General features: G+C 46.5%; 1 protein-coding gene and 1 pseudogene across 8 annotated transcripts in view; one reads left to right on the top strand and one right to left on the bottom strand.

Annotated features, from left to right (window-relative positions):
* The window catches only part of MED12L (mediator complex subunit 12L), a 324,346-nt gene extending 308,344 nt beyond the window's left edge, over positions 1-16,002 (bottom strand). For 4 of the 8 annotated variants that reach the window (XM_045088519.1, XM_045088520.1, XM_045088521.1 and 1 more), the window contains exons 1-2: positions 15,340-15,621; positions 14,252-14,475 (exon numbers count right to left, since the gene is read on the bottom strand). In XM_045088519.1, the coding sequence (XP_044944454.1) occupies positions 14,252-14,350 (99 nt within the window). In that variant the 5' untranslated portion in view covers positions 14,351-14,475; positions 15,340-15,621. Of the gene's footprint in view, positions 1-14,251; positions 14,476-15,339; positions 15,623-15,863 lie in introns of those variants that run through there. The other 4 variants (XM_045088516.1, XM_045088523.1, XM_045088518.1 and 1 more) reach the window with 2 other exon arrangements.
* On the top strand, positions 2,373-2,814 carry LOC123394399 (annotated as a pseudogene).
* Positions 16,003-18,651: the final 2,649 nt, after the last annotated feature.

Genomic DNA, 18,651 nt, shown 5'->3' with positions numbered 1-18,651 from the left:
TCTCTGTCAAATAAATAAATAAAATCCCAGGGTCCTGGGATCCAGCCCTGCATCAGGCTCTCTGCTCAGCATGGAGCCGGCTTCCTCCTCCCTCTCTGCCTGCCTCTCTGCCTACTTGTGATCTCTGTCAAATAAATAAATAAATAAAATCTTTTTAAAAAAAGTAGATGTGAGAATCTAGACGTTAAAGAGATTTACAAAAATGTAAGACAATGCTACTGTTTTCACTAAATTTTGTTTCTAAAATGTTATTGTTCATAAAAAATTTTATTTTTTTTTTTTAAGATTTTATTATTTTATTTGTCAAAGAGAGAGCGCTCGAGCAAGGGGAGCAGCAAGCAGAAGGAGAAGCAGGCTCCCCACAGTGTAGAGAGCCGATGTAAGACTTGATCTCAGGATTCTGGGATGATGACCTGAATGGAAGACTGACCCTTAGCCGACTAAGCTACCCAGGCATCCAAAAAAAAAAAAAAAAACAAACAAACAAAAAAAAAAAAACACTTTAACAAAAAACTGGTTTATTACCATTAAATGGATATAAATTTCTAAAGTTTTTCAGTCTTAATTTCTAATAAAGTAAGCATTAAGATATAATTGACACAAACAAAAGCTCTACAGATTTAATAATGTTTAAGAATGTTTAGGGGCCCTGAGATTAGAAAGTTTGGGAACCACTGGCCTCAGCTAAAAATGTTGGTATATTCTTGTACTCATCTCTTTCTCTCTTAGCCCACACATCCACTTTATCAATTCTGCCACCCAAATAATCTTTCTCTTAAATCCTCTCTTTCTTCCCAAGCCCTTGTTGTTCCAAAAACGGGCTCCTGAAAGATATCCACATCAAATCTCAGAACCTGTAAATGTTATCTTGTTTTGGAAAAGGGTCTTGGCAGATGTAATTCAGTTAACAATCTTGAGAGGCGATGATCCTGTAATACCCAGGTAGGCCCTAACTTCAGTAACAAGTGTCTGTATAAGGCACACCCCCCAAAAAACAAAGGTGAAGACAGAGGTGAAAATCAGACTGAGAGGGCCCCAAAGAAGCCGAGGAACACCTGGAGCAGAAAGAGGCTAGAAGCAGAAGGAGGGGGTTCTCCCCTAGAGTCTCCAGAATGAGTGCAACCCTACCAACACTGCTTGTGGACTTGCTGTGAAAGAATAAGATTCCATTGTTTTAAGCCACGTGATTTGTGGAAACTCATTATGGCAGCCGCAAGAAACTAATACATCCACCCTCAGGCATGGAATGTCTGGGACCCAACCTAGGTTGACTCTTCACCTCAGTATGACCTTCAGAGTCACTGTCCCCTCACACTGCAAACATGAGTCACCTTAAATCTCACTCCTTGAACTTCACACCCTGGAATGACCTCACCAGCTCCATTATAATATCCAAATGCCTCAACTAGGCCTACAAAGGCCCCCAAAACTCGGTCCCACCTTTCTTTCCCACTCCGGCCCAGCTCCCTGCTGCATAATCCACACCATGCCTCAGGCCCACAGCCCAGAGCACATCCCACATTCCTTCTGGCCTTTTGCACAAGCTGCTCCCTCTTCCCCAAAATTAATTTTCTTCCACATCCTCAGCCCCATCCACTCCTACACATCCTTCAAGTCCCAGACTCAAAAATCTCCTCCTCTTTCAGGTCCTGTCAGAAAAATGGGTCACTCCCTCCTGTTTCCACAGCACTTTGTACATTCCTCTCCAAGAACATCTGAAACATTGTATTCCTTATTTACAAATCTATCACTTCCTCTAGACCAGGGTTTCTCAACCTTGGAATTACTGACATTTGAGGCCAGATAATCCTTTGGTGGGGTAGGGGGAGCGCCCTGTTCAGAGTACTGAAGAATGTCAGAAACATTCCTGGTTTCTACTTACTAGATGCCAGGATCAGCTTGTATGTGCACATATGTGCATATACAAAGTAAAGCAAATCAAATTTCTGAAAATATTGCTAATGTCCTTAAGTGGAAGGAGGGAATCACCCCTAAATGAAAAACACTGCTCTATAGTGAAGTCTTTTGGGGGTCCAGGACCAATGCTCCTACCATTCATTTATTGTCACATTTACTCACAAAAGAAATTTGGGGTCCTAGGTTTGGGTCAGGTGCTATGCTCAAAGCCAGAGACACAGAAAAGTTTTAAAAGGAAAAAAAAAAATTTAAGGGGCACCTGGATGGCTCAGTTAAGCATCTGCCCTCAGCCCAGATCGAGTCCCACACTGGGCTCCCTGCTGAGTGCAGAGTTTGCTTCTCTCTCCCTCTACTACTCTCCCTGCTTGTGTTTATGAGCGTGCATATTCTCTGTCAAGTAAATGAATTTTAAAAATAAAAATAGGGGCGAGTCAAGTCGTTGCCTTGGCGTGAGGAGGACGTGTGGCCCGCTGCGCCCACTCTTTGAGCCCGACACTCCCGCCCGCCCGCAGGATGGCCCACAAGCAGATCTACTACTCGGACAAGTACTTCGACGAGCACTACGAGTACCGGCATGTCATGTTACCCAGAGAACTTTCCAAACAAGTCCCGAAAACCCATCTGAAGTCAGAAGAGGAGTGGAGGAGACTTGGAGTCCAACAGAGTCTAGGCTGGGTTCACTACATGATTCACGAGCCAGAACCACATATATCTTCTATTTCGACGACCTCTTCCAAAAGAGCAACAAAAATGAAGTCTACCTGGGGATTGTCAATTAAGTCTTTTTCAAATTTAATGTATATGTGTATATAAGGGTAATATTCAGTGAATACTTGAAAAATGTACAAATTGTTGATCCATACCTGTGCATGAGCTGTATTCTTCACAGCAACAGAGCTCAGACAAAATGCAATGAATGGCAAGTAGGTTACTCTAAGGTGTTTAAGATAAAATTTCTCTTTAATATAAGTGCCTGTTTGACTTAACCTGTTACTTTTGTTAAATAAAGTTTGTATGTCGCATTTATCAAAAAAAATAAAAAATAATTAAAAATAGGGGCGCCTGGGTGGCTCAGTGGGTTAAAGCCTCTGCCTTCGGTTCAAGTCATGATCCCAGGGTCCTGGGATGGAGCCCCACATCAGGCTCTCTGCTCAGCAGGGAGCCTGCTTCCTCCTCTTTCTCTGCCTGCCTCTCTGCCTACTTGTAATCTCTGTCAAATAAATAAATAAAATCTTTAAAAATAAATAAATAAAAATAAAAATAAATTTAAAAATAGTTTCAGGCTCTTTCCTTATGAAGCCACAGCTGGCAAAGGGCCTACAAGGTGTTCAACAATACTGGCTGAATGACTCAATTAGTTTGGCAAATACATACATTCATTCATATATATATATATATATATATATATATATATGTAAATATACATATGTAAATATACACATACACACACACACACATATATGTATGTATATGTATAGTAATATTTCCCTCAAAACATGGAAAATAAAACCCAAGGGCTAAAACTCTTCTCGGGGCTATAGCATTTCATAACTAAGGGGGAGGGTTAATTTATATAGAACACAACATGTAAGTATTGCTCCCTGGAAGTAGGTAACTGGTACAACTTGTCTATTTGTATCTCCCAAGAGAGCTACACATAAATAAAGGAGCATCTCAACCAAGAAAATTAAAACTAGATGGGATCGATCCCCAACACACAGAGCCCACAAAGGCCAATGCCAGAGCTATCTGCACCAGGGGCCACAGAGCTGGAAACCTTCCACCAAAACACCGAAGACAAGAGTGCCTGACCTTCCACCGTATTCTTCCCTCTGCCCAGGAGACCCCATTCAAGATTCCGGCAAGCTGATGGGCGCCTGGGTGGCTCAGTGGGTTAAGCCGCTGCCTTCGGCTCAGGTCATGATCTCAGGGTCCTGGGATCAAGGCCCGCATCGGGCTCTTTGCTCAGCGGGGAGCCTGCTTCCCTCTCTCTCTGCCTGCCTCTCCATCTACTTGTGATTTCTCTCTGTCAAATAAATAAATAAAATATTTAAAAAAAAAAAAAAGATTCCGGCAAGCTGAAAGATCAAATGGTGAGCTAAACAATCCCCAGCTCTCACAGAGACTCTGGGTGCCCCAAATGCAGAGAAATTCTCACTACCAGGACGAAGAGAGAGTATTTACCAGAAGCAGTGGCTGTGTACAGAGAGGAGGCCAAGTAAAGTTGCAAGAACAAATCAGGGCACAGAAGTGCCTGGCCCAGATCTGCCTAACAAGTCACTTTAACCTCTCTGGGACTCCATTTCCTTTTGTAGTAAATGAGAACAATGCATCTTTAAGTTGCCTTATAGCTCTAGACATTCCTGGTTCCCCCCAAACCTAGTACAGAACCACAGAATCTTTCTCTCCAAACAGGTTAAGGATCTTCCTTTCTTCCCACTTCAACCCTTCCTGACAGAAATGGAAATAAAGCCATTTCCATTTCCTCTAAGCTTCTTTTTTAAAGATTTTGTTTATTTATTTTTTTGACAGAGAGAGAAGGAGAACATAAGCTGGGGGAGGGGCAGAGGAAGAGGGTGAAGTAGACTCCCCACTGAGCAGAGAGCCTGATGTAGTACTCAATCCCAGGACCCTGGGATCATGACCTGAGCTGAAGGGAGGCGCTTAACTGACTGAGCCACCCAGGTACCCTTCTCTAAGCTTCTGATAGGCATTGGGCAGAATTTACTACATAACAGACAAGATAAAAGTGCTCTCTGTCTCTTGCTGTATATCCATCAAACCAGAGAATAGGAGAGTCCTGAAATGTGCATTCTCTGGAAAGGGGGCGGGGGGGGGCACGGAGGGCTCAAGTTGTGATGACTTCAGGTGCCAATATATACATGAAAAGTACCATAACAGGGGTGCCTGTTAAATAACAATAATTATTTAAATAAATAAAACATTTTAAAAAGAAAATTACCATGAAAACATCAGAATGCTTTCAGTTACAGGAAATTGACAACTGGTCCAAAATGGCTTCAACCATGTGGACAACTACTGTTTATTTCAGGAGTCCAGGGAGAAGTGGTCCTAAGGTCGTTCAGAAACTTAATTTCCATAAAGCCCTTCAATCCCCCCTCATGTATTAGCTTTTCATTTACAGGCTTGTTGTCTCATAGGCACAAGATAGATGCCCTAGCTCCAACTACAATATCCTCTAATTACTTTTCCAAAGATAGAAAACTAAGGAGCTATCAGGGCATTAAGAGACAGCATTCTCCCCCTGTACCTGCACTTTCTTCAGTAAGAAAAAATTCTTTAGAAGTCCTAAGGTAGATTTCCACTAAATCTCTTCAGCCAGAATGAAGTCATATGCTCACTGCTAGCCAAAAGAAAACTTAGGTAAGTGAAACTCTGTCTGGCTTTGAAAAAAATTTTTTGTGGTTAGCAGGTAGGGGAATCCTGGAATAAGAATGATAGTCAAGTAGCCAACTAAGTGGTGCACACAACTACACCCAGCAGTGTGGTGGTAAATGTTTAACAACCAGTTTTAAAATTAAAAAAAAATAAAAGAAAGAAAGAAAGAGAAGAAAAGAAAAAGAACCTACTCTGTAGCATTTTGCATTTCCTTGGTGTAAATACTCCCACTATGCCACAGTTCAAGATACCAAAATGATACGAACCAGCAGACAAAATTCTCAGCATCTTAAAAATCAAAAGGTACACACCTGCTCTAGCACACTGCTGAATTTATACCTCATATTTTGTAACAATTTAAATTTACAACACTCCTTCACATTCAAAGCAAATCTAGATGATTAGGTATTCTTCCCAACTCCTAGGCAAGGAAAAGGACACAGCACCCCAAATCACACAGTGCAAGTGGCAGTGCTGGAATGCTCAGGTAACAGCCCTCACCGCAACAGCCAGGGTCAGGTGCATGCGTGTCTGTCTCTACACCCTACCAGACCCCTCTATCTGCTAATCAGCTAAGGGGTTCTAGCTTAGTTTGGAACCAACAACAACTCAACCAGAATTACCTAATAATTATTCCTAAAGTTATTCCCTCCAACGACAATAGTAGTGCACAAGTATTTTTACAGCTTTAAATAAAGAGTAGTACAAAAAGAAAACAATCAACCCTAATCCCATCCTTGAGAGGTAACAATTATTCGCATGTGGTTGATAAACCCTCCAGATTATGTAGGCTATATTTTTTTAGGTAAAAACCATGCTATTTTGTAATATAGTGACATTTTCATTATGTAGATTTTCCTAAACAAAGAAATCGGAATCAAGAGGACAGTATAATGAACTGTGTCACCATCACCAGCTTCCGATATTATCTAAAGACAATTAAAAGTGCTTCCATGATCCCTTCTCTGCATGGAAGGTGTAGAAGGTAGGCACCTCCCTCTACACGCCCTTGGACTTCTTCCCTCCACGTGGCTTGCCCCACTCAGACTGAGGTCAGCTCTTCTCCAGGCTCAGAGCACACTGCTAAAGAGAACCCTGAATCGTGTTCATTCTTGCCGACCCCTCCAACTTCTCTACTCCCTGCCTCGTCTGTCAAGAAATGCAGTACAGGAGAACTGCAGAATACATCGCAATTCTTAGAGTTTCCACTTACACTTACTCCATCCTATTTCTCCTTCAGTCTCACGTGTACGCACACCACCCCGTCCTTCCCCCCTTACCCCACAAGAGGCACAGGCTGAACAAAGATTCTAGGATTCTGTTTGCCCTCTCCTACGTGGTGCTCCCCCAACACAGTTTGCCTTCCAGACTTCACTCTGTGGTCCTCGAACTTCCTAAAGCATCACATTTCATCACCCCATTTGCCAGCCCAAGTGAAAAACCCAAGAGGTTAACAGACAGTGGCTATATCGAAAATTAACAGCTTTACATGAGTCCCCAAAGAGCCCAACTGAAAGCCCATGCCCACAGTCAAACAGTAAACTCCACTGCCCTGAACAAGTCCAAAATCATCCTCACAGGACAAAGCAAGACCTGCTCCCCAAAGCCCCATTTTAGCCAAGTGCACACAGAAGGGAGTTGTGGATATTTTAAGGGCAAGGCAGGGCATTCTACTAAGCTATAAACCATGAACAGCTGAGAGAAAACAAGCCTATTCTGGGAACCATGGTTATGAGAACAGAACTTCAGGGGGGAAAGTAGCTAAACTCATCCACACTATTTTGTACCAAAAAGTACTAATACTTCAAATGGTATATTTGTCTAAAGATTTTAATACATCAAATAGTGGGAAACGGGTAGGAAATATGGGAGAGTCTGGTTTACAACATTTTCTAAAGATAACCAAAACCATTGTTCTCAAACTTTACATATTTAGATCACCTGAAAAGCTTGTTTATTTATTTTTTTTAAAGATTTTATTTATTTATTTGACAGAGAGAGATCACAAGTAGGCAGAGAGGCAGGCAGAGAGAGAGGAGGAAGCAGGCACCCTGCTGAGCAGAGAGCCCAATGCGGGACTCGATCCCAGGACTCTGAGATCATGACCTGAGCCGAAGGCAGCGGCTCAACCCACTGAGCCACCCAGGCGCCCCACCTGAAAAGCTTGTTTAAAATGCAAATTGCTCTGGGGCACCTGCGTGGCTCAGTGGGTTAAAGCCTCTGCCTTCAGCTCAGGTCATGATCCCAAGGTCCTGGGATCAAGCCCCACGTCGGGATCTCTGCTCCGCGGGGAACCTGCTTTCTGCCTGCCTCTCTGCCTACTTGTGATTTCTCTCTGTCAAATAAATAAAATCTTTAAAAAAAATAAAATAAAATGCAAATTCCTCGACCTCCTTCCCAGAAATTCTGACTCAGCAAGTCTGAGGTGGGCCATTACATCTGCAGGCTTAACAAGCATCTTTGACAATTCTGCTGCAGGTGTTAGCAAACCCTGAGAAATGACAGCCACTTTTGTTTCTACTCCTTGGCCACAAAGTTTGGGTAGCAACACTTCTGCAAGCAGTAGAGAGAAGCAGGGCCTCTGACCCAGTGTGTCAGACACTGATTCTGGCCTAAGAGTCCCTTGAGACAAAAGTTAAACATACAGATGTAAATATACAGAGGTTCCTCCCAGAACACTGGTATTCAGGGAGGTCTATGATGGGCCCAGGAGCCAGCCAACTAATCTCAGGAGGAAGCTTTTCCCCTTTCCCTTCTGGTCCCCCAGGCAACTAGTCAACCTGTCCTTTCTTCCCAGGCAACTTTATCAACAAACATCCTCCTCCTCAAAAATTATAAAGAAACAATTTTCTGAAAGATTGCAAAGAATCAAATTTTCACCTCCCCTCACCCCACCTCCCCAGCTATCTCTAAAATAACCTTTTAATGTGTTTTAAGAGTTTTACAAGCTAACCAGAAAACTAACAGGCTTTGCCAAAATGAAACAAGCACTGGGGCAGTCAGATGTTATAAATACAACTGCTCATTAAGAGTTCTTTCTGCATTTTATTAATTTCTGCAAGAACTATTTACTGAGCTCCTAGTCTAATCCCAGGCACAAAGCACTCAAAACTGTGACTACCACAGACGAGCCCCCCTCATGCAGTTTACATTCTAGTGTGGAAAGCCATGGAGAAAATCAACCACTTCAGTGACCAGCACTGCCAAAACCTATTAGCACAAGATAATGAGCTAGCAAGAATGAGGAAAGATGGGTTACAAGGAAGGCTTCCTTGAGACAGTCTCTCTAAGAGCTAAAGGACAGGAAAACAACAAGGGCAGTCAGGGACAGGAACAGACACCAAAGAGCTGAGCCTCCTGGAAAGGGAGAGCAGTGGCCATTGGTCCAACCACACAGCCAGGAGGGGAATGAGCAACAAGTCTGCAAAGAATCAAAAAAGCCCAGTGGCCAACTCTCAAAGACAGGGTCTTACGGATATGATATACAAGGGGAAGTCCTGGGACTCTTTAACAAGGGAGGAGTTATCCCAGTAGTAGTCATCCGAACAGAGCACTCTGTGTGCCAGGCATGGTTCAAATCTTGTTTTATCTTTCCAGCAATCCCAATGTGGTAGGAACAAATATGAACCCCATTCCACAAGTGAGATCTTGTGGGCAGTAAGTGATGAAGCCAGAACTCAAAGCCAGGTGGTCTGGCTACAGGTAGTGGTTGTAGAAGTGGACAAGGCCCAGATGGTAGAGCCCTGATGGCCTAGGTAAGGAATCTGTTATTCCAAGGGTAATAGAAAGCCATTAGAGAGGGACTGAGACTTCCTAACTCCCTCCCTTTGATCTGAGCCAAGAGGGCACAACTTCTGGGAAAAGCCCCGCACACCCTGGCTGAGTTGGCTGCTAAACCAAACTACTACAGATTCAGCCATCTACAGATGCCTAGACCTGTCCTACCTAGATCAGGCAGAACTCTTCTAGCCTCTGCAGGACTGGATGCCTTCTTTCTAGGTCAGCGTCTTTAAAGTGGGGCCCTGGACCAGCAACCATCAGATCACCAGGCATCTTGTTAGAGATGCAAATTATGGGGCCCTGGCTCAAAACTACTGAATCTGAAAAACCATTTGTTTTTAACAAGCTCTACAGGTGATCTGGATAGGTCAAGTTTGAGAACACCTGTTCTGGGTTAATCACATGCAGACACGACCACCACTACTCCACCCACCTTCTCCAACCCCCCACCAACCCCCTTCCACTACTTTCCCAAGGTTTACTGGACTTGTCCTTGGGCAGCCTCTGAGCTCCACATCCAGCATTCCATCCCCTCTACTGGTGGGACTCTATCTAGAGTTCTTGATGCCTGGAAATCTCACATATTGGCCCAAACTATTTTTCTAGGTAATTTGACTTCCTGAAAATATTTATTATTCAGCTGTTTAGGTCTCTTTTTTTTTTTTTTTTAAATATTTATTTGAGGGAGAGAGAGAGTGAGAGAGAGCATGAGAGGGAGAAGCAGACTCCCCATGGAGCTGGGAGCCCGATGTAGGACTAGATCCTGGAACTCCGGGATCATGACCTGAGCCAAAGGCAGTCCCTTAACCAAATGAGCCACCCAGGCACCCCTGGGCCTCTTCTACCCCAGGGTAAAATCCTCTTCCTTCCTAATTCTAGGGTTTAACTTTCAGCCTTGTAACCTCCAAGGTTGGATGTCAAGGATAATCTCTGCCTTAACCTAGACTTTCCCCTACACCCTTCAATCACCAGATTTCCTCTTTTTATTCATTCATTCCCACTTTCATTCATACATTCCAACAAGTATTCACACCCTTAGCATCCCAGGAATGAAATACACTAGGTGGCAGGTACTTTAGTAATGCCTAAAAACAGCACTCATCCCTGCTCTCACAAAACGGACACTTTAGTGGGGGATGGTGGCATGCAAATAAATACAAAATTACAAATTATATGGTTATACTAGAAAGGCCTCTGAGAAGGTCATTGGGCTGAGACTGACAGATGAAGAGACAGGCCCTGACAGTATCTGGGTGAAGAATCCATGCCAGACTCTAGTCAGTCTAAACGCTTTACGTGTACCACTCATTTGATGTTCCAATAGCCCAATAGAACTACAAGAGGGGATACTGAGGGAAGGGGAGAATAAAGAATATGTAAACAGGAGCGCCAAGTTTCAAACCCAGGAAGACACGGCTCCGGAGCTACTGCCTCACCACAGGTTAAGGTGAGAAGAGTGGGGTGAAATGGTGGGGGTAGGGGTGGATAGGCAAGCAAGTGTCCAGGCAGACAGATCCGCATGTATACAAGCCCACAGGCAGAGAAAAGTCAGGCTGAAGGAGAAAGGAAGTCAAGCATATTAGTGAAACTGGGAAGCAGTGGACGGATTAGAAATATATGTGGGAACTGGACAAGATATCCTGAAACATGTATTATGGAGTATAAGCGGAAATCAACAGGTGCCTGGGTGGCTCAGTTGTTAAGCATCTGCCTCCAGCTCAGGTCATGATCCCAGGGTCCTGGGATCCAGCCCTAAATCAGGCTCCCTGCTCTGCGGGGAGCCTGCTTCTCCCTCTCCCACTCCCCCTGCTTGTCTCCCCTCTCTGTCAAATAAATAAATAAAATCTTGAGAAAAAAAAAAAAGAAGGGGCAATAAATCAAGGTGACTCTCAGTTTTCTGATTCCTTTTCAAGGCTTGAGGACAGTCAGAAAATAAAGTATTATAACACAATATATTAAAAAAAAAAAAAAAAGTCCTGTGGAGTGCTGATGTACAGGTAAGCTCTCAAAAGAATATAGTCAATCAGTCAAGCAGGTTAAAGCTTCCAGCTCACCCCACCTTCCCCTCCTTCTCCACAGGGGATCTTCATTCATGGGTTCCAGCCCATCTTCCAGGAGCTGTTTTCCAGAACACCACTTGCACTGGTTAACAATAATAAAAGAGTCACACCTATAGTAATAAGAATAGCTTCCACCAGGATAAGGGTTTTTCCTCACACAAATGCAATGCATTTCAAATAAGGGTTCTCAAAATTTTCTGAATAGAAAAACTATACTAATTTACAAATGAGAAGTTATGCAAGTTGCCCAAGGCCACACAACTGCAAAGAGGCTGAACCAGAATCCAAATCCAGGTCTGCCTAATTTTGAAGCCCATACTTCCTCCATTAAATCAGCATTTCCCCTTATGTGGGATAAAGATCTCTAGTGGAACTGCAAGTTTTAAATGCTCAAGTAAACTTCTTTAATATTTATTTATTTATTTGACAGACAGAGATCACAAGTAGGCAGAGAGTAGAAGGGAAGCAGCTCCCTGCCAAGCAGAGAGCCCAACTCGGGCCTGGATCCCAAGACCCCGGGATCATGACCTGAACTGAAGGCAGAGGTTTTAACCCACTGAGCCACCCAGGCGCTCCACAGGTAAACTTTTTAAAGTTTTAATAGTTATAGTCTGGTTTTATTACATGTAACCCTATGTGCGTGTAATATCAGCTAGATAAAAATTTAATACATACATAGGCACAACGGGATTCTAACTTTTGCATTACTTATTTATATGTGAATCATGACTTCGTGTGTACTGCTGCCTAGGAAACAAAGTTTCTTAAAAGTTAAAGAAAACGTGAGAATAAAAGTACAGGTGATCCAGGGATAGGGGAGAACTCTTGGAGCAGTTCATAAATAACTGAAGCTGGTGAAACACTTCTCACCACACCACCACCCAAGAACAGCCAAACACCTGTTCCATATTGTACTCAAATTTGGCTACAGTCACACATAACTCTGACTCTGCTCCAGAGGATGAAATACTGGCTGCCTTGGGGGAAAGGGCATAATAGCAGAACAACGCGATTTAGCATAAGTCCTTCTTAACACAGTATTGGTTTGGACATAAATACTGGTTCCGTGGTCCAAATCCTCTGCTTCTTTATCACATTTTGATTAAGTCAGGTAAAGCTTTCTTGGGCCTCAGTTTCCCTTTGTTAAAAGGAAGTTACATAAAATGGGCTCTAAGGTTACTTCAGTTTTAGCATTCCATAAAATGTTGCAAAATCCTAAAATCCAAAATTATTTTTTCCAATCAGAGAGGCCCCAATCCTCAATGAGCACTGACCTGAGGAATAAACACTAAATAAGCCCACATGGCATCTCAGACAAGCATCCCGTACGTAACTAAGGAGATGCTTTTAATTACACTTCCTTCTGGAAAATGTGGCAAGACCGTAAAAGATGAGAAAGATGAGCCAATCAGCATCCTTGTCCCCACCAAAAGTTTTAAAAATTCCTGACACTAATTTTTAAGTTACTAGCTTTGTTACAGTTGGTCCTTAGTGTCTGCTCTTTCTAGTCCTTAACAATTCACTTTCATCTGGGTGGGATTAGCCCAGAGAGAAATAGGTGGATAAGAAATCTGCAAGATCTCCTCAATCCATCCTCATGTTTTTGTTTTTTTAAAGATTTTATTTATTTATTTGACAGACAGAGATCACAAGCAGGCAGAGAGGCAGGCAGAGAGAGAAAGAGGAGGAAGCAGGCTGTCCGCGGAGCAGACAGCCCGATGTGGAGCTCGATCCCAGGACACCGGGATCATGACCTGAGCCGAAGGCAGAGAGGCCTTAACCCACTGAGCCACCCAGGCGCCCCTCAATCCATCCTCATGTTAAGCCTCAACTGGGAACCACCTGTAAAACCAGCTTCAATCTGAATTACTCCACGGATGCTCAAACATGTTTATGTGCTTAAGCCTCTAAAAGGAATTGCCACTCCTAAATTTTTAGAAACATTAACAGAAGTTTAACCAAAACTATTACTGAAATAGATACCTTTATCAAAAAGAAAGTCTTAAGGACCCCTCCTGCCTTCCTTACAAAACCCTTTCTGTGATATCGCTAGGCCTCCAAACTTTTAATAGAGGGTTTTTAGATCCCCATAAAGAAGTTGTGCAATGCGCTCACTTAGCTTTTTTGCTGAAGAAAAGAGAGAATGGGTGGGCTGCAGCTGGCAAACTCAGAAAGCACAGCTGGGTAGCAGGTGATCTCAAAAAAAAAAAAAAAAAAAGAAAGGCAAATCCCTGGGCAAATTGTGTAGCCAAGGGTGATCATTATAACTGGAGAGTTGTTACATAATTACTTCTTAACTACTGACAAAAACATAAATGGCTATAAAATGCTATGGTTACTCTAGACATTGAAGCTAGTGTACCTAAGGCAAGAGTCAAGCTTTCTCCAATTTCATTCAAAGAAATAAGCAATCTCGGGACTTACTACCCTTCCAAGGTAACCCGTCTGCTTTTCCATATACAAAACAGCCTCCAGCAATTAAACCAATCGCCTCTAGGGACGAAAATCGGGCTCCCCTTAATATTGATTTTTTTTTAAGAGAAAAGGGGATACAGAAAGAAGTACGTTCAAAGAGCTAAATATTTGTTCACCTCGATAAAAACGACTTCCACTCCAAACTGGAAAATTTTAAAAGAAAAGGTCTCCCCCTCACCCCGCCCCCCCCCGTCCCTGCTCAGCTGGCGCAAAACGTAAGACCTGTGTCGGATGCACTGCATTCCAGCATTTTTCAAAAAGTTTACGAGGATTTACCGAAGCAGCGGGGAAAAAAATAAAGCCAGCAGAAGCAGGGGAGAGCGAGCAAGAGGGTTTCGGCAAAGAGGCACCCGGTGAAGCACCCGGCGGCGCCGTGCAAGGCCCGGTATCGGGGAAAGCGACCCGGCACCCAGAGAGCGAGCACCCCAGTGGAGCGCAGAGACTGACAGCCGCTGGGTCTCCGCCGCCGGGGGGTCCCCTAGCCCCCCAGCCCGGTCACCGCTGCCTGGCCCCCTCCCCCCCCCCCCGCAGCGCCGGCGATGCCCGCTGGGCCAACTTGGCCCCGGGTCAGCGCTGCGGAGCGCGGCCCCAGTTGCCGGGGAGGCCGCCAGAGCCCTTACCTCCTTCTGCTTGGGGTCCTGCGGGTAGACGTCGGGCGGCCCGAGCCGGGGGCGTTTCAGCGGTCTCTGCTCATAGCTGAGAAGCCCGAAGGCGGCCATGATCTCTCATGTTAACCGGCGAAATGAATGAGAGTTGGAGCTGGAGCAGCCGCCTCTGAGCACCAGGGAGCAGCACTTTGCAGACAGACTCCCTCTCTCCCCCTCCTCGCTCGCTCACTGTGGCGCTGCAGGCAGGAATAAAGCAGGTTGGATGCTGCCGCTGCCCGGCACGCAGACACGCACTGATGGGGGCAGTCTTCGTCGGGCACCCAGCTGCGCTTCGGCCCCGGGACGCACCGCTCGGGTGGCGACGGCGGAGGAGCTGGAGGTCCGCCTGGGTCTCCCGCGGCGCCAGCCTCCCGGTTCCCCCCAACCACCACCACCAGCCGTGTCCCCAGGGGGAGGAGCAGCTGATGGGAACGTGTGACTTTTTTCACCAATGGACCCAAACCTACCCCAACCGGACAGAGGGTGGGGGGTGGGGGAGGGGTAGTGGGGGGGGAAAAAAAACTTTTCTTGGCGCCTAGGCTGGTGACTCAAGTGCTCACCCAAGGTGAGGGTGGCCCTCCAGCCCCGGCAAAAGACTGCGGAGATGCCCGCCCCCGCCCCTCTTCCACGGCAGGGATCCTTCCCGCGCCGCCACGCGCCCCGCAGACCCCGCCACCTGGGCGCGGACCCGGCCGGGGCGGAGGGAGAGAGGCCTGGAGGGGTGGGGAAGGTAGGGATGCGGACTGGGAGAAGCGGCCGGTGTCTCCTAGACGCCTGCCGGGCTCCGGTGGCGCATCCGAGGCTCTGGTCCCCTCGGCGGCTCCGGGCAGGCGCTGAGGCGCGCTGCTGGCGGTCGCGGCGGCTGGAGGGGGCCGTGCTCACGGTGGCGCGGGGCCGATTTAACCCTTTGCTGCCCCTCCAGGGGCTAAGGAAAAGGGGGAGACGGGCTGGCTGCGAGCGCCGACGGGCGCAGCCGGCCCGCGGACGTCTCGGACTCCTCCAGCCCGCCGCCTCCCCCCGGCCGCAGCTCCTCCTCCCAACCCCCCCCCCCAACAGTTTACCTGTTGGTCCCGGGCTAATGGGTAGGGGCCGGCGGCGGCGGCGGCACTCGGGCGGCCACAGCCTCCATGATTCAGGCTGGGATGGGGGGTGCGGGGGATTGGATTGGATTTTATTTGTGAGGTATCAGTCTCGTCCAGGCGAGCTCCGGGGACACCGCGAAGTTTGCCACTGTCTGGGGGCGGCGGGCGACGCCGGCTCGCCGCCGCCGGCGTTCTCGCCCCCACGGCCCGCGAGCGCGAGCTTCCGAGTTGGCGGACGGCGGCGCGACGGCCGCACTGAGCATGCCCAGCTCGGCGGCCGGACCGCGGAGGAGTTGGCTGCGAGCGCGCTCCGATCCGCCTCTCCGGGTTTTCGCAGCCGCAGAGCGCGCAGCCCGCGGGCCCCGGCGCCGGGGTTGGTCCCGGCTTGAAACTGGGCTAGGGAGGGGGCGCCCGCTGGACCCCTCTCCCGGCCGCGGGCCGCGCTGTCCGCCTCGACCTCTCTTCGGGGTCGCTGTCCCCGTGGCCTGGGCCGGAAACCTCACCTGCGCCGGGCGTGTGGAGGGAGGGAGGCGATCCTCCAGGGGAGACCTTGGTCATCCAACCCGCCCGTGCTCCCCGCTCGCTTCGGGGCGTGGGCACCGAGATGCTGGGCCACCTGCCGCGAGCACTGCGAGATCGGAGCCGCGGGGGCGGGCCTGGCCTGTCCCGAGGGACCCGGCGGGAGGCGCGCCCGGGAGGATGTGCCGGCACTTGTCCAAGAATGATGGCTGCCATTTATGGAGCCCTCCCTCCGTGCCAGGATCTTGACAGTTTAAAGGTCTCCGATCTTAAAAAATAAATAAATAAACCTTACACGTTTTGCCGTACCCTTTTTATAGATGGAGAAATTGAGTCGGCTCAGTGAGGCCCGGTGACTTGTTCAAAGCCACAAAGCTACATCAGCCTGATCCCAAGTTTCGGTCCTATTTTCCACGATTTGGGGTTGGAAGGACTCGGTTCCCCAACTGCCCTTACCTGCTTGTGTCACGTCCCCCACACCCTGAGGAATTTCCAGACTCCAGGTTCCATCTTCTATAAAATGGTATAAGCTTGATCTTACCCAAAAGCCTTTATACCGTACTCGGCATATAGTAGGTGCTCAGATGTTGCCCCAAATCTAAGTACTTACTTCAGCTGACTTGAAGCAAAAGGGAAGGAAGAAAAAGTAGATAAGGGGATGGAATGTGGTAGAGGCCAGTTTCTCACTCTTGACCCTGATCTGTTAGCCCTTCTCAAAACAACCTAAGGCCAAGTCAGACCTATAGTTTTTAGTTTCTTTACTCAGTGGGAGCACCTAGTTTTGGAGAACTGTTACCCTCCACCAGGAGGCATTTCCTGACCACTTTCTGCACCCAGCCCCAAGGGTTTTTCTTCCTAATACCTTGAGTGTAACTTGAAAGCTGAACTTGCCCTTGTGATAAAGGCATCTGCCAAATCTAACTCTCTCTCTTGAAAAAAAAGAGTTATCTAACTTTATTAGGAAAATTATCAAAGATAACAAAATGCAGGAAGTATGGTATAATAAATTCCCAAGTACTCATCTCCCAGCTGTGGTGATTATCAGTTTCACCATTCTTTCATCTCCCCCACCCAACACATTGACAGGCACTAGAGAGGACTCCGTTACATGTTGTTGCAACTTAGGCACACGGCCTGCAACACTACAGGGTGGTCACCCAATGGTTGGGTGGGTAGATATGTGGGTCCATAGATCACTGGGGGTACCTTGTGCTGACATTCAAGTCTGATAGGAGATGTAACCTCAGTTCCTCCTTGGGAATACCTAGGCAAGAGTCTCTAACTGGCCTCCACAGAGGAAAAAGTTTTGGAGCACTCAAAATCATCTGACCATAAAGATTTTATTTGCAAATCAAAATGTATTAGTACTTGTCCCTAGTGTTTGGGAAAAAGAGCCCCTGGTCTTCCTCCTTTCCTAACTCCCTTGTCTTGATACAGTCTGGCCTGGATTCTTTGGCCTTTTCAACGTGGGGATTTAAAAAAAAAAAAAAGTGTTTATGCACTGAGATACTAACTCAAAAATCATTCTTTCACACATGGACTTCCCATGGGCATTTGGCTCCATCATCTGGGCACTTCTGTTCTTCATGATGCAGCCCCATCTTCAATCTACCTTTTTCCTCCTTAATCCCTCATCCCAGTTAGCTCTCAATCCTATTTCCAAACTTGGAATTCCCAGGCCCTTCATTTTCCAGTAGCCACCTGAGGACAGTCCTTAGTGTCCAGACTCCTCCTGTATGAAACTTACCCCAAACTCTTGAGGCACAAGATAATCCTTCAGTTCTTTCAGTGCACTTAATTCTCATTTTCTTAACAGCTCATCATTTGTTGCCATGCACTCAGATATGTCACACAATAATCTTATTCTCCCATACCTACCCTATCTTCTTACTCTCCTTCCACTCAAGTTAGTCTTTAAGCTGACTAAGGCCGGTTAAAAAGGAAGCCATCATGATCTATGCTGTGCTTGAATTTCTTTTTCTTTTTCTTTTTTTTAAGATTTTATTTATTTATTTATTTGACAGACAGAGATCACAAGTAGGCAGAGAGGCAGGCAGAGAGAGAGAAAGAGAGGAGGAAGCAGTCTCCCTGCTGAGCAGACAGCCCGATGCAGGGCTCAATCCCAGGACCCTGGGATCATGACCTGAGCTGAAGGCAAAGGCTTTAACCCACTGAGCCACCCAGGCGCCCCTGTGCTTGAATTTCTCATCTCAGTGCTGGTTAATACAACAGAGAGGCACAAATTCTTGTGGAATAATGTGAGACTCGTTTGTTACTGTTCCTATAAGGGGCATCTTAACTTTACCTGGCTAATGATCCCAGGGACTGGAAACAATTTGCACAGAACAGAATTACTCAGTTCCCAGCCTAGACCTCAGCCTAGTCAGAAGTGAGTTCAGGCACCTGAGGAAGGTTAGTCCACCCAATGAAGGAAAAGGATCGAAATGTAGCTAGAAAAGGAGTAATTACAAACCCTTTTACAAATATAGGACTGTATCCTCTAAGTGTGACGTTCAATCTCTAGGGCCACTTTTGTGGGTTGACAAAAGAGTTTCAAAGCTGACCCCTTTTTCTATGTCACATCCAAGGGCTCCTCCAAGATCCCTCAGCGTCAGGAATCTCCTTAGCTGCTAAAGTTCCCTCTGCAAGCCCTGGTTTTCACAATTCTGCAAGAAGTCTGTCATAGCTGGGACTGCTTTTGTAGTCCTGGGCAAAGTCCCTTTAAGACAGCTCATGGCTGGCTTTCTCTCTCTACATTTGGTCTGCAAGAAA

The sequence above is a fragment of the Mustela putorius genome, unplaced genomic scaffold (genome assembly GCF_011764305.1).
Source record: "Mustela putorius furo isolate JIRA1106 unplaced genomic scaffold, ASM1176430v1.1 tig00003834_pilon_pilon_pilon, whole genome shotgun sequence".
NCBI lineage: Eukaryota > Metazoa > Chordata > Mammalia > Carnivora > Mustelidae > Mustela > Mustela putorius.
Note: the sequence above shows the minus strand (reverse complement) of the source record. Positions and strands in the feature narration are given on the sequence as shown.